A 13,939-nucleotide genomic window follows, 5' to 3' on the forward strand; every position below is an offset into this window, starting at 1 on the left:
GCTAATATCTCTATCACGGAGTAATCATCAACCTTTGGTAACTAGTCCGTGAAGATCAGCCTTGAATCGGGAAGGTCGGTAATTGACGATGCAACATGCCAAGACGACACTAAGAATATGCATAATACCAACTTCCCGATCTGTATACAGCCTTTATCTCGACCCCGCTGCTGGGTATTTTAAGTGCTTATCAAGAGATGATTTTCTTAATAAATAGCCTGATAGATGGGGCCAAGAGGTTCTTTTACAGAAGTGCCAAGGGGGATAGAATATTTGTAATGGCTTGTTGTTTCTTGGGGTGATGAGTAAGTGGCTGTGACACACGTACACGAGGGACCTTTGTTTCTCTTGGCCAAGTGGAGATGATGTTTATGTAGCATCGAGGTACGTCAGTGGATCTTGGGATGGCGAAAACGACTTTCTCTCGTTTTGCTATTGCTTCGTAAGCAAAGGAACTACGTCAATCGAATGCATCTCTGTCGAATATTGAATAAGCACCGCCGGCTGACATTCTAAGCGAAGCCTTCAAAGACAAGCTTTTCACCCGACACAGAGCCCTGGCGGTTTAAATCCATCGCCTTGTCGACTGTAGACGGACTGAGCTGTCCCATAAGACGGACCGGAGATGGCTTGAGAGTTCCGTTTCCGAGTAATGTCTCTAACTGACCATGAAAATTGGCACTGAGTTTGTGATCATTCATTTTCACCTATCAAGATGTTAGAATAACACCCTCAGGCAAATTGTTAGCGAATTCAGATGACACTTACAGGCCAATGCGCCTTGCCTCGATAGCTATGCTCTGTAGGGAAAGCAGTAAAGACAAATACATCCGTGACTTTAATATGAGACGGAACGTCTTGGGTGTTTGCCTTGCCTGGGCGAACGGTACATAGCACGCCTTCTGGTTGGCTTATCGATCTAGCCGCAGTCGCTGAGGAGGTTTCGTTGCCCACTGTATCAAAGACGTGCTGCAGGTTTGGCAGTGCTGATCGAATCTTGGATACAACCTCCTCATCGTTGTAGTCAAAGACATGAGTTGCGCCAGCTTGTCGCATCTTATCGAAGTTCTGAGGGCTGCAGGTTGTAGCGACTTCGATATTATGAAGCTTGGCGAGCTGAATAGCGAAGTAACCCACGGTTGCTATCAGACTGTTAGTATCTTTCTTTGCATCTATTAATGATCTGAATACATACTGTTGCCTCCCTAGATCAACAAGGAACTTTTGTTTCCTGTATTGTTTGGATTGAGTGCAAGGCAGTCATCAGAGAAGAGAGCAAGCCATGCTGTATTAGCAGCCAATGGAACTGAAGAAGCCTCGGCTGGATTAATGTTTTCGGGTATCTTAAAGGACAGTCGCTCATCAGCGATTGTGTACATCCTGCAAGTTCTGATTAACTTCATCGAAGAATAAATGTCATGCAAAACTCACGAGTAGGCTCCTAGGCCCTTGATCTCTCCTGCAACACATGAGCTTCCCCTCTATTGACACGTGAAGGCCTTCTCGAACTCACCACCCCAAACAAAGCCAGCAATACTGTGGCCCGGCTTCAATTTGGTCACAGTTGAATGGGCATCCACCACTTGACCGGCGAAGTCACAGCCCAGTACTGCGTCATCTCCGAAGGCGTCGACGTCAAGAGCCAGGCCTTCAACAAATCAGCGACACGAAATTTCGACGGTTGACGGCCGAACTTACGATCAGTTGGATTGAAGGCCGCGTATTCAACCTTTATGTAAACCTGATGCTCCTTTAGGGGAGGTAGAGTAACAATCCCTTGGGTGAGGCCTTTTCCTTTTTGGAGGATGGCAATTGACTCCATGGCTGATGTCGACTAGTTGATGTTGAGTTTGGTGAGATAGATTGGATGTGAATTAGTGGACATGATCCATATATAAGTACGCTGAATTATTAATCTAGAGCTAGTAACCCCGCTTCAGAACTTCCATCCAGCGCCCATGACAGCATTATCAATATGCTCCCGTCGATACACGCACTTGAACTGTGCCTCACGTTAACAATGGAAAGGTCTTTCTGGAATCAGTGTACCTACAGGAATAAATTTGATCTTTTCTAGGTTCCAAACTCCGCTTCGAGCATAAATGTCAGTCTTGAGAACAGACATGATGTCTGCTTCAGATTTGGCGCGGGCAATAATGGCGCTACCGTCAACTGTATTTCCAGCCAAAGTGCCCCCGCCCATTTGGAATAAACCAGAGTCGATATGCCGAAGCATATCCTTAATATGTGTTCTAGAAAAGCATTTGTATTTTGAACGATAAAAGAAGAGCGGAATTACTTACTCTCGCACTCTCATCCGCGTCTCTAATGAGCCTTCGATATCGGGAATAAGGACGATCCATTCCATCGCGGGTTCCGATCTCATTTCGTGCGCCATGCTGTCGTGATCCGAGCCACCACGCAGCATTTGCATAATTTCGCTCTTATCATATAACTGCAGCGCCCTACGCCTTAAGTTATGCGCCTTATCAACTGCGAACATCGGAGAGGCCAGGTTGCGCCCAGGCTCACGCCCTCGACCGAACTGTTTTACACCAAGGATTAGCGTGAGGCGTTCAATTTACGCCTGAAAATACGCCCTTTAGAGTCTCTCCACCTTCAGCTGTAGGTCAACGTTATATGCCCCACAACAACAACTAGCTTCCCGCAGGCAACGAGGGACATCGCGAGACACGCTAGGCTTGCATGGCAATACGAAGGAAGGCACTTGGTTCAGGGGTGCATATCACCAGCTTCGCTATTAAGTTTGCATTGAGAGATCAGACTACGAAGTTAGATCAAATAATGCCATGACAAGACAAATTTAAGGACATTCTAAGTTACTAAAAACTCTCAAGTCGTGTTTCTAGCTCTTGAGCAACGTTTTCCACGACAGATTCTGCAACAACACCCCTTTGCCAAGTAATGCTGATAGTGAAATCCCCTCCTCTGGTACTAACACAGTTGAATCCTAACGCGGGACCAGCAACAAAACCACACTGCGTGAAGACCAGTCTGCCAAGCTTGATGTCACTCCCTTCAGGGGGACATATGCTCGAAACTGAACCAAGATTCGACAGCTCATACGTATATCGTCTTTTTGCACCGCCTTGACTTTGACATTCCTGTAGGATATCTTGGACCTGGTTGAGTTTTGTAGCCATGCTTTCATGCGGGAACTCTTTGACCTTTGTCGCTACTTCTTTGGAGAAACGACGCGCAAGGTCTATAATATGCTGCTCCTCGGTGCTAGAGCCGTGCTGGCAGTCTTTGAACTTTTGCAGATCTTCATAAGAGACGTAGCTGGTTAAATAAGAGATATGGTTCACGATTTCTGCGTCAGAGGCTCTAGTGTGTCGTCGCGCTGAGAAGGGTGTAACAGCTCGAAATCCAGGAACATCTTCTTTGATAGAACAGCCCATCGAAGTACATATGATAGCGTGGAGGAGCCCGGTGACTGTGACATTGGCCTGCTTGCACTTTTTAAGAAGGACAGAAAACGGTGCCGCTGGAACTGTCACTATACGAACACAAGATTCGTAATTGACCGTCGGTGTTGCGGATATGCGTCCCCCTCCCCAAACAGGCTCATCAGATTTGCCTGGGGTCGTGCAGGTAGTGCAGCTACACGAGAGGCAGTCCACTCGCTCTTCGATTGTGGGCGGAGGGTCCTGTAACTCGTCCAATTCCAGAGGCCACTGCGCAGGGACAGGTGTTTTGAGCTTGAGATTGTTCATGAGAGAGGCATGGAAGGCAAGTCCGCTTAATCCATCAGCTATAGCGTGGTGTGCAAAGAAGACGATGTCCATCTTTGAGGATGGGCTAGACTTGCAGTTGCCTGTATGCTTCACAATAACAGCCTTCCAGGCTGGCTTGTTTTGAGGCCAGAGCTCTGAATGACCATTTTCGAGTACTTTTGATAGAACTTCATCAGTCATATCCCCGGCCTTCCTATCGTTGCCGTTGACATGTTGGCTGTCAATTGCCTCCAAAATGTCCTGGCGGTCGAATGTGCGGATCTGCCCGAACAGCGGAATACCAGCTTCTTTCTCATCGGAAATACCATAGCGTAGACCGCTATGTTGTTGAATGGTGGCTTGCAGAGCATGCTCGAGTGCATTATCAAGTTCATTCAACAATGAGTCATTTGGGAGCGATATGGTATATGTTGCCGTTACACATGCTGAGCGGTATTGTCCCAAGGTATGCCGGGCCGAATAATATCGTCCCAAAACACCTAGAGTCACTTGAGCGTGCTTGGCCATTCGTAGACGGTAGTTGTAGCTTGACTTCAAAATGAGATGCAGAAGAGCAGTGCGAGACTTTAAGAATTTAAGACCTTCCCAGCCCCACATCATCTGAGTTAGACGAGGGATTTTGCGGAACGGAGATAGTCTCCCCAATGGCAACCAAATGTTAAGTCTTTCGGTAGTACGATAAACAACGGCACAAGCCCCATGCAATCTAAGTTATACACTCGCTCTAGACGTCATCTATTCTGTGGTTTTTTTATTCAACAAAAACACCCCATTCATGATCTTCAGCTCCGAACATAATATCCTTCAACCAGCTCTTTATCCGCGGGCCAAATGCACTGCCATCGTCTTGCTTCTGCGGCAAGTCGATGTTGAAATCACTAACCCGAATGGTCGATACGTTCTTGATGAAAAACTACGATGAATTAGTCAACTGCCTCTTAAGCTCGATTGGGATTACTCACAGCAGTGCCAGACACGAATGCCTCCTGAAGTAGACCATTTCTCCAGGCCTTCGCAATATCTTTAATCGTAAATTTCACTTCTCTGACCTCGAGCTCCTCGGATAGTCGGCTTTCAACCAGATCCAGAACAGACCTTCTGGTGACGCCATCGAGAATGACTCGATCCGTCAATGGAGCCGTTAGCAGAACCGGCTTCGAAGTCTTTTCGTCTCGGACGACTGCGAAGAAATTACTGGCCCCAGCCTCAGTGACTTGTCCTTCCTCGCCCAACAACCACAACACCTGATCGTAGCCAGCCTGTTGCGCATCGCAATGAGATGCAAAGCTAGGGCCATAATTCGCACCGACCTTGGCGTAGCCAAAACCACCAGGCCACGCTCTGATCGTGTCATTCCTCGACGTGATAAGACGTAGATCCGATCTTGGCTCTACACCTGGAGGAACCTCGGTGGAGAAATCGGGCCAGCATACCATCGTGACCATCAAGATGGCTTCTTTGGGGACTTGGATACCCAGTTGGCGCCCGGTTCCGATTAACGCTGGTCTGATGTACCGAAAGCTGCCGGGCTCTGGCAGCCATCCTATTCACATTTGTGAGCCAGGTTTCGCAGTGAACAATTTGCAGATAGAAACACTAACTTTTCGCATCAACGCGAACCAAGGCTTTGATCAATTCGACGAGCTGCTCGGGATCAAAACCTGGTAGTGAGACTCTCTCTGCGCTCATAACCAAGCGCTTTGCATTTCGATCCGGTCTGAAGAGTCTAACGCGATTATCATAACCGCGGTAAACCTTCATGCCCTCGAAGCACTGAGTGGCGTAGTGAAGGCAAGATGCAAGAGGCGAAATAGTCAAGTCGCCGAAGGCCTTGATAACCGGGTCTTCCCAGCCGTTCTGTACCGTCCAGCGGCAGGTGACCATGTGGTCTGTCGCGACATTCTGTTCCCACAACTTAGCGGATCCAGGCTTGGGGACATCTTTCAGCGCTGTTGTCAAGTCAAACTTGAGCTTGGATGCATCCAGCTGTCCCTTCACGGAACCTGCAGAGCCATTTGTGCCGTTGGGACGAGTAGAGGTTTGTGCAGACATGGTGAAAATGATGAGAGTGCGTAAGATATAGATACCTACTTCTTTCTGCCTACTGTGATGTGGATAATAAATACCCAATACAATGCACCCTATCTCGGTTGCTGGCATAACCCTTTCGTGTCCAGTAGCTCCCTTCACTTGCAGGAGTGGGTCACCTTGAAGGGCGTAAGCTAATTTTGCGCCCTGTGACGACGCCTGCGATAAACTCGGTTGCCACCTCCGATATGCCGATCCCCTCCTCACGCCTTGGCCCAAACTCTCGTTGTGCAAATTGAATTAGACATGAGCGCGTCAGGCTCGCCACGAGGGGATACGTTACTTGACGAGGACGACTGGCTCTCGTGGCTACACCATCATGACGAGGTCCTGGACACTAATCCCGGGCTCAATAGCGGGACGGTGAATACAGAAGCCGATGTTACCGACGACGGCCCGTCCCAGACAGGGTTGCACCACCTATCAATCGAAACTTTGGAATCCATAGATTGCACAGCTTCTGGGGATCTCCCATCCAGTGACACTTTGGCTGAAGATGTCTCATGGCTATCGTCTAGCGGATACTATGGTGCACCATCAGATTCCTCGGTGGGCTCTGTGGAATCACTGACTTCACCAATTGCATCGGCTTCTCGACTGAGACGAAGAAGGAGGCAAGCACGCCAGAATATCAACACCACAAGAGAAAGGGAGACAACCAAGCGACGATACCAGTGCACCTTTTGCACGGATGCCTTCAAAACAAAGCATGACTGGCAAAGACATGAGACAACCATGCACTTGACTCTTGAGCAATGGAAGTCAGTCGAGGTCCAGCCATTTCTGGTCTGCAAATACTAATATAGATACAGATGCTCAAGATATGGCCCAACAATACAGCAACCAGATGGCAATTCGTACTGCATCTTCTGCAACTGTCCCAATCCCTCGACAGAACATCCAGAGCTTCATAACTACTCAGCCTGTGCTGCCCAACCAGAATCTGCACGACTATTCCACCGCAAGGATCACTTGCGGCAGCATCTGCGACTCTTCCATCAAGGCTGCAACTTCAACGACTCCATGAAAAGCTGGCTTTCGTCAATAGATGATGTGAGATCCAGATGCGGATTTTGTGATGCTCAACTGGGCACTTGGACCGAGAGACAGAAGCATCTTGCTTTACACTTTCGCGCAGGTGCAGACATGAGACAATGGAAAGGTGACCGCGGTTTCGACCAACAGATTGAAGAACTCGTGGAGAATGATATGCCCGCCTTCTTGATTGGCGATCAGCGCCGAACCATGGAGCCATTCTCTGCCTCGCGGGTAGATCATCGTGTCGATACGTATGCTCTGAACCCATTTAGCACGAATGAAGCGAGCCCTGGACAGAACTTGAAAGAGTCAGAGGTTCCTCATTCTCATCAAGAGGTACAGAGGCTCTTGTTACAGTATGTATCGACTGAGATCTCGCAAGGCCATGTGCCCTCAGATCGCCAGATACAAAGAAAGATGAGCGAGATTATCTATGGGCCTGATAACTCCTGGGACTCTACTTGGGCTGATAATCCTCAGTGGATGGATATGTTTCGGAAGAAGGCTGGATTGATTAGTTTACCTCTGAGTGGAGGGAAGAATGCATTCATTGGGTTCTAGGTTGGACATTTCTACCATTCATCGACATTACTACTCATACAAGAACAAACTCTGATGAAAAAGATAAAGTATCCCAATCACGCAACCTGGCTGACCAACTTATCAAACTCATCATCTGTATGCTCCTGAAACGTCCTAAACTTCTCATCCAACAAGGTCTCGCCATTTCTAAACCTCTGCATCGTCAGCTTCTTCCCAGACAATCTCTTCGCCTCAAACAGATCCTCAACATCGACTAGCTCCGGCACAACCGTCGTGCGGAACTCATACGGCACTCCACTGTTCTTTATAAGGCCAATGCTAGCTTCAAGAAGCTTCGGCTTGACCTTGCGACCTGTAACGCGCTTGTAATTCTCCAAAGCACATTTGATGTCCATCGCAACAAAGTCAACGAGATTTTCGGAAAAGACTTGCTTGAGAATGTCGGGGGATGTGCCGTTTGAGTCGAGCTTTACGCTAATACCTGCGGCTTTGAGGATTCTGAGGAAGGGGAGGAGGCCTTTGTGGATTGTCGGTTCACCGCCTGAAACAACGAGTGACTTGTGAGACGTTGATATAATGTGACGAAAGATGTCAACAATGGTAACATCGTCACACTCTCCCTGGACTAACGGGCCGTTGTGACACCAAGGGCAGGCGAGGTTGCAGCGGGAGGTGAACATGATGGAAGCCTGCATCTTGCCTGGGTAGTCACTCAGAGTGCTCTTGATGTAGCCAGCCACGGGGAGATCCTGAATCGCAGCGACTTGCTTCTCCAAGTCTTGAAACTCATTGTCATCATTCACGCCCTCCAGCCCCGTCTCATACTTGTACACCTTTCGTTGGACAAACTCCTTCGACTTGCCCCGATTCCAATCCCTCGTGGGTCGGAAGTACCCGACAATACGTGAGTAAACGAGCGTCAATTCCCCGCATGCTGTGCACTCTGGTTGCTCACCCGCTCTGTATCCGTGTGTCGGACAAATACTGAACGTTGGAGTGAGTGTGATGTACGGAATGCGAAAGCGCGCAGTGAGAGTCTTGATCAAGTCTCTAGCCAACTTCCAACTCGGCAACTGTTCGCCGAGAAAGGCATGAAAGACAGTACCACCAGTGTAAGAACACTGAAGTGCCTCCTGATGACCCATAGCCTCAAAGAGATCCTCCGTCGTGTCGACGGGGAGCATCGTGGAGTTAGTGTAGTAAGTAGGAATCTCCTTATCAGGGAAGAGTTCCTTGTCTCGCTTGGCAAACTTGTAGCATGTGCTCTCTGCCGGACTAGCTTCGAGATTGTACAGGTTACCTGTTTCTCTCTGGAACTCTTGGAGTTGGTCTTTGATGAACTCCAGAACTTCAAGGGCAAAGTCTTTTCGCTCGCCTATACCTTGGCCGAGAAGATCCACAAGTGCTTCATTCATCCCGTTGACTCCAATCGTGCTGAAGTGATTGGTCCAGTATGAACCCGTGCGATGCTTGGTAGCTGACAGGTAGTGAGCAGCATAGGGATAAAGCGTCGAATTCTCGTCCACAAGCTTCCGCTTAATCTCCAAAGAGTCCTTGGCCACTCTTAACGTGCTGGTCAACTCTGCCATGAACGTCTCCTTCGAACCATTAGAACGGTATGCCAGATTGGGCAGATTAATCGTGACGACTCCAACGGAGCCAGTCAATGGGCTTGCGCCATACTGACCTCCAACTCTGCAGTGAAGCTTACTGAGATCAAGCCTCAGTCGACAGCACATTGACCGGAAATCTTCTGGGTCGAGATCACTGTTGATGAAGTTGGCGAAATAAGGAACACCATACTTGGCAGTCATTTCCCAGATAGACTGCCACCGAGGCGATTCCCAATCAATCCCATCCGACACGTTGTAAGTCGGGATGGGAAAAGAAAAGATATTTCCGTTTCCATCACCTTGCATCATGACTTCAGCAAATGCCTTGTTGAGTATGTCCATCTCTTCCTGGAAGTCGCTGTACACCCAATCGGTTCGAAGTTCGCCGCCAATAATAACACATTGATCGCCCAATCGTTTCGGACAGATGAGGTCGAGCGAGAGGTTTGTGAATGGGGCTTGGAAACCACTTCGGGTCGGGACGTTGAGGGAGTAAACGAAGCTTTGGACGTACTTGAAGACATCGGTATAAGACAGATTATCGCTGCGGATGAATGGTGCAAGGTACGTGTCAAAGCTAGACAAAGCCTGGGCTCCAGCAAGTTCACCTTGTAGCGTAAACAGAAAATTGACGATCTGATTGAGCGCGGTGTTGAGATGTTTAGCAGGTCGACACTGGATCTTATTCTCAACGCCACCAAAACCTTGGAGGAGAATATCTTCAATGCTCCAGCCAGAGCAATACGCGCTTAGAAAGCCGAGATCATGGATATGGAAGCGATTCTCGTGGTCATATTGTCGGATTTCTTCGGTGTAGATCTTTTCGAGCCAGTATTGAGAGATGATTTGGTTGGAGACGTATTGCATGAGACCTTGGTGGGAGTAGGTTGAGTTGGCGTTTTCTGCGGTCTTCCATGTTCCCTTGGCGAGATACTCGTCTACAAGGCCAATGTTGGAAGACATGGTTGAAGTCTGGGATGTAATCGAGCAATTAGAGGTGCAGTTGGTGCATAAAACTGTATGCGATCTTGACACGATATGCAAGATCGATCTGTAAACTTTTCTCGCGGTTCAATCATTATTTAATACTCTACATTGTTTACATTCAACACGTCTCTATATCGCGTCTTTGCCATCAAACCACCGTCATTTCACCGAAGACTGGTGTGACTCTGACGAAACCTTAGAGAATGGCCACACCTTTTGCCCCAAAAGCTCTGGCCATGTTTCCAGAAACACGGTCCTCACACGTTGATTAGTAGAACAGGTCGAATGATGGCACCACGAGTCGAACGCGGTAACTCGTGACTTGGCGTGAAATGGGCCGACGCAACAGCCAATTGTGGTCCAATGAGTCAATGGCTGGAATTGGAGCTGCGTGACTTGGTTTTGAAGGGAGCGCGTTGACGCGTTGGCCCTGCTTATCGTCATTGGATATCTCTTATCTTATCAGTCGATCAGGACCTTCACCTCTACCCTGAACAGTATGAAACTTCCTTGACTGTACTTGGGACAGTTTAAGCCTCTCGTCCTATTTGTAAGAAGAATTTTAACATTAACGTTATGTAAAGTATGCAATTGCCGTAGTCTTACGGAAGTATCATTACTGACTAATAGAGTCTGATATATCCGGGCCGTGTCGGTTGTATCATGACTTCATCACCAGAACAACTCAGTTATTTAAAAAGATGTCAAACCCGTTTGCTGTAACCAAATCGACACTCTCAGTTACACTCTACACCCAAAGACAGACTCTAACAGTTATTGAGCAACATGTCATTTGTATCCACCACCAAGCGTATCCAGCTCCAAGATGACGTTCACCTTCACGTCGAGCAATCATTTCCTCAGGTGCAATCTCAAGACTATCCAACCATTGTCTTTCTTCATTTCTGGGGAGGATCCTCCAGGACCTGGTCACCCGTCAATCACCTAATTGCACACACCTTTCCAACTGCCCGGATTGACTTTCGCGGATGGGGTAGCTCGACTGGTCCCGCAGACGAGACCGAATATTCCATTCTCAGACTTGCACAGGATGTCGAAAACGTCATCACGCGACTGAACATTCAGAAATACATCATCGTCGGACACTCTATGGGCGCCAAGGTCGCCCAAGCCGTCGCTGGACGAAATCTTGTTAACGGCCTTGCGGGTCTCGTCCTGCTCTGTCCAGCGCCGCCAACGCCTTTAATGCTGCCCAAGGAGATGCGAGATCAGCAAATCAGCGCCTACGATAACGCGCAGAACGCTGAGTTTGTTGTCCGGAATGTTCTTACCGCAAAGTCCTTGCCTGACGGTATCATCGAAAGAATTGTGGAGGATATGATAAAGGGCAGTCCATCTGCTACAGCGGCATGGCCACGATATGCCATGAATGAAAATATTCTGGAGCTGGCCAAGAAGATCTCGGTACCAACGGTTGTTATTGCTGGAAGCAAGGATCAAGTCGAACCTGTGGCCCGTATCAAGGCAGAGGTCTCTGGTAACATTCCCTTCGCCAAGTTCCTTATCCTGGAAGATGTTGGACATTTGGCCCTGCTAGAGGCGCCAGAGAAGGTTGCAGAGATCATAAGTGACTTTGTATTAGGCAAATCTAGAATCTGAAGAACCGGGAACCTACGGATATCCCTCTCTGCTGTACTTAATTGACTAAGTTAAAGAAGAGCCGTTGGCCGCAGTTGTTGGTTGCAGATGATATATACTTGAACAGTACCTTTCCAGGCCTGCCTTGAACCTTATTCACAGACGAAAGTTACAATAAAACACCTCGGATTGATAGAACATTTAACCCCCCAATTTCGCAAAACGCGAAGCCTAAGTTCTTGACAGTTATGCCCTGTGTTTATCTGATCTATGTAGCTCTTAAATAGGCGAGTCAAAGCCTTGGAACGGTTCGAGAGGCTGAGACTTTGAAGGGCCAACGCACAGATGTGACGACTGCCAACAAATTTGGGCGCAGCTGAAAAGACGACTGAGGGGCCCGATTGGCTGGCCGTGTGCTGTTGGACAATTAGCTCTATTTAGTGTGCAGATCTCAAGATCCCTTGCCTTAAATTGATGTTGATCATCTACAGTACACCTTGGTGATAATCAATCCACTGAGATTGTCCTTGAACCCCCGAGGTTTAAGGTTCGAGCTTGCCCTGCGTGATATTTCCCAAAACATCTATCTCACGTCAATCTACACTTTCAAGAACCTACAAAATGTCTTTACTTCCTCCTCGCTCTTCCATAATACCCACCTAACCAAGCTCACAGACGAAACTGCCCAATATGCGGCCTACAAGGAAGCTACCCAGCGTCCTCACGAAGTTGAGTGGACAAACCAAATCATGGGCTTGTAAGCGCCTGGGTGTATCAAGAAATCGAGACTCGAGGGTTGGATTTTATTGATACCGGGGCTGCCAAGGAGATTGGTCGGAAAGCTGTGCAGACAGCTCTTGCTGAGAAGAATGGCTGAGAACTTGAGAGCTGAAATCTGTCAGAGATTCAGTATAATTAAATATTGACCAGTATCTTTTTTTTTTATCTCTATCCCGTGTTATAATGAGCTGGATAGACTTCGATGTTCCGGCAGCCTGATGCGCGAAATAACACCATACAGCTTATAAGATTCAGTAGCACCTAAGGCAAGTGTTAGGGGTTTACACTTTGCTCACTTGGCCAACAATGCTGCTTTGCAAGATATCAGATCCTTCCTTGTAGATATATCCAACCAGGCACCTAGGAAGAGGCTAATTTAGAATATCTATCTACAGGGGATCCAATCTCGTTATTTGGTGTGGCGAGTTAGTCAGGGACCTTCCATCGCCGACTGATGGCACAATATCTCAATTGGTCGATACCGTGTTGGTGTTTTGTAGCTTTGAACATAAACATGGTCGATAAGGGCGTAAAGGTGGTTGGAGCATCGAGACTAGTAGTAGTTGAACGAGAGGGTGCTGCGCAAATCCTGTCCCACTATTGTACATGTGTATATTTGACGTCAAAGGACTATGTATTAAATTGTTATATATTCTAGTCAGTCTTAGTTTTGCAGCAAGCATGTAAATAGAGAAACTATAGATGCAGTTACTAATCCTAAAACAAAACTAAGCATATATATCCCAAATCTCGCACGGCGACAGCGAACATTGGTCCATGTATAGTTCATCATTCATTATATTGATTTGCTAAGAAACTCTAGTACAGATCTAGTACTGCTCCTCAAGCTCCCTGTGCGCCTTGCGTTCACCATGACGCTTAGCCTCCTCCCTATCGAAGAAGTCAAGACCTTTGGTCTCAAACTCTCTGTCAACAAAAGCACCAACAGCTCCGGCAATGAACTCCTTGGCCTGTGCATGGCTGTCGGGCTTGCCTGGTAAACTGTTAGTAACAAATCTCAACGAGAAGGTGAGTTGAGCTTACCGTTTCTAGCTACATGCTCCTCGTATGCCTTGGCAGCCTCATAGGCAGCAGCACCGCCGATGATCTCGTGAGAGAGCTTGGCGTGATGCTCCCTGTTCTCAGAGTTTTGATTGTACTCGTTGAAGTTCTCAACGACCTCGGTGTTGTCTAACAAGTCGATTAGTAAGGATCTGAGTATCTACTGCTCAGGAGAACTTACTATCGAACCAACCCATCGTGAGTGATGTATTTGATGTAGTGAATAAGTGATAAAGATGTAGGATGTTTGAATAAGGATTGATACACACAGAAGAGCTCAAACTTTATACCTTGAGGGGTCCAGGGGTCTTCTACCTAGACCACGACACTCTACTCTATTCTAAACTTGGAAACAAGCCGCATTGCACAAGCTGCCTCTAGCAAGTTTCAAGCCATGACGGTGTGCGAGCCAGCAGTGGCTGATGTCAAGCTCATCGGATCTCACGGCTCATAGCTCAAGGGCCACTTCGG

General features: G+C 47.8%; 8 protein-coding genes across 9 annotated transcripts; 2 read left to right on the forward strand and 6 right to left on the reverse strand.

Annotated features, from left to right (window-relative positions):
• Positions 1 to 512: 512 nt before the first annotated feature.
• FOIG_12789 (uncharacterized protein) lies at positions 513 to 1,822 on the reverse strand (the record flags this gene model as incomplete). The annotated part of the gene is made up of 6 exons (XM_031213726.1): positions 513 to 707; positions 769 to 1,142; positions 1,223 to 1,380; positions 1,432 to 1,459; positions 1,514 to 1,648; positions 1,699 to 1,822. 6 exons carry the CDS (start codon positions 1,820 to 1,822, stop codon positions 513 to 515), a joined length of 1,014 nt encoding a protein of 337 aa, XP_031056684.1.
• A 46-nt stretch (positions 1,823 to 1,868) lies between these two features.
• Positions 1,869 to 2,536, reverse strand: FOIG_12790 (uncharacterized protein). Its single transcript, XM_031213727.1, has 3 exons — positions 2,304 to 2,536; positions 2,054 to 2,252; positions 1,869 to 2,002 (listed from the first exon to the last, which is right to left on the reverse strand). The coding sequence occupies exons 1-3, from the start codon at positions 2,501 to 2,503 to the stop codon at positions 1,937 to 1,939; spliced, it is 465 nt and encodes a 154-aa protein (XP_031056685.1). The 5' UTR covers positions 2,504 to 2,536; the 3' UTR covers positions 1,869 to 1,936.
• A 296-nt stretch (positions 2,537 to 2,832) lies between these two features.
• Positions 2,833 to 4,358, reverse strand: FOIG_12791 (uncharacterized protein; the record flags this gene model as incomplete). The annotated part of the gene is made up of 1 exon (XM_031213728.1): positions 2,833 to 4,358. The coding sequence occupies one exon, from the start codon at positions 4,356 to 4,358 to the stop codon at positions 2,844 to 2,846; it is 1,515 nt and encodes a 504-aa protein (XP_031056686.1). The 3' UTR covers positions 2,833 to 2,843.
• Positions 4,359 to 4,374: 16 nt separating this feature from the next.
• On the reverse strand, positions 4,375 to 5,908 carry FOIG_12792 (branched-chain amino acid aminotransferase). Its single transcript, XM_031213729.1, has 3 exons — positions 5,360 to 5,908; positions 4,721 to 5,301; positions 4,375 to 4,671 (listed from the first exon to the last, which is right to left on the reverse strand). Exons 1-3 carry the CDS (start codon positions 5,808 to 5,810, stop codon positions 4,510 to 4,512), a joined length of 1,194 nt encoding a protein of 397 aa, XP_031056687.1. The 5' UTR covers positions 5,811 to 5,908; the 3' UTR covers positions 4,375 to 4,509.
• Positions 5,878 to 10,196, forward strand: FOIG_12793 (uncharacterized protein). Of its 2 annotated transcripts, XM_031213731.1 has the most exons (3): positions 5,878 to 6,607; positions 6,659 to 8,626; positions 8,923 to 9,267. In XM_031213731.1, the coding sequence occupies exons 1-2, from the start codon at positions 6,093 to 6,095 to the stop codon at positions 7,443 to 7,445; spliced, it is 1,302 nt and encodes a 433-aa protein (XP_031056689.1). In that variant the 5' UTR covers positions 5,878 to 6,092; the 3' UTR covers positions 7,446 to 8,626; positions 8,923 to 9,267. The 2 variants fall into 2 exon arrangements, with proteins under 2 accessions (XP_031056689.1, XP_031056688.1); XM_031213730.1 differs by having other exon boundaries at positions 6,659 to 10,196.
• On the reverse strand, positions 7,270 to 10,120 carry FOIG_12794 (ribonucleoside-triphosphate reductase). The gene has a single exon (XM_031213732.1). The coding sequence runs from the start codon at positions 10,001 to 10,003 to the stop codon at positions 7,523 to 7,525; it is 2,481 nt and encodes an 826-aa protein (XP_031056690.1). The 5' UTR covers positions 10,004 to 10,120; the 3' UTR covers positions 7,270 to 7,522.
• A 374-nt stretch (positions 10,197 to 10,570) lies between the features above and the next one.
• FOIG_12795 (uncharacterized protein) lies at positions 10,571 to 11,706 on the forward strand. The gene has a single exon (XM_031213733.1). It carries the CDS (start codon positions 10,814 to 10,816, stop codon positions 11,645 to 11,647), a length of 834 nt encoding a protein of 277 aa, XP_031056691.1. The 5' UTR covers positions 10,571 to 10,813; the 3' UTR covers positions 11,648 to 11,706.
• Positions 11,707 to 12,984: 1,278 nt separating this feature from the next.
• On the reverse strand, positions 12,985 to 13,899 carry FOIG_12796 (uncharacterized protein). The gene is made up of 3 exons (XM_031213734.1): positions 13,650 to 13,899; positions 13,451 to 13,597; positions 12,985 to 13,400 (listed from the first exon to the last, which is right to left on the reverse strand). Exons 1-3 carry the CDS (start codon positions 13,663 to 13,665, stop codon positions 13,237 to 13,239), a joined length of 327 nt encoding a protein of 108 aa, XP_031056692.1. The 5' UTR covers positions 13,666 to 13,899; the 3' UTR covers positions 12,985 to 13,236.
• Between the last annotated feature and the right edge of the window lie 40 nt (positions 13,900 to 13,939).

This window comes from Fusarium odoratissimum, assembly GCF_000260195.1.
Source record: "Fusarium odoratissimum NRRL 54006 unplaced genomic scaffold supercont1.28, whole genome shotgun sequence".
Classification (NCBI taxonomy): Eukaryota; Fungi; Ascomycota; class Sordariomycetes; order Hypocreales; family Nectriaceae; genus Fusarium; species Fusarium odoratissimum.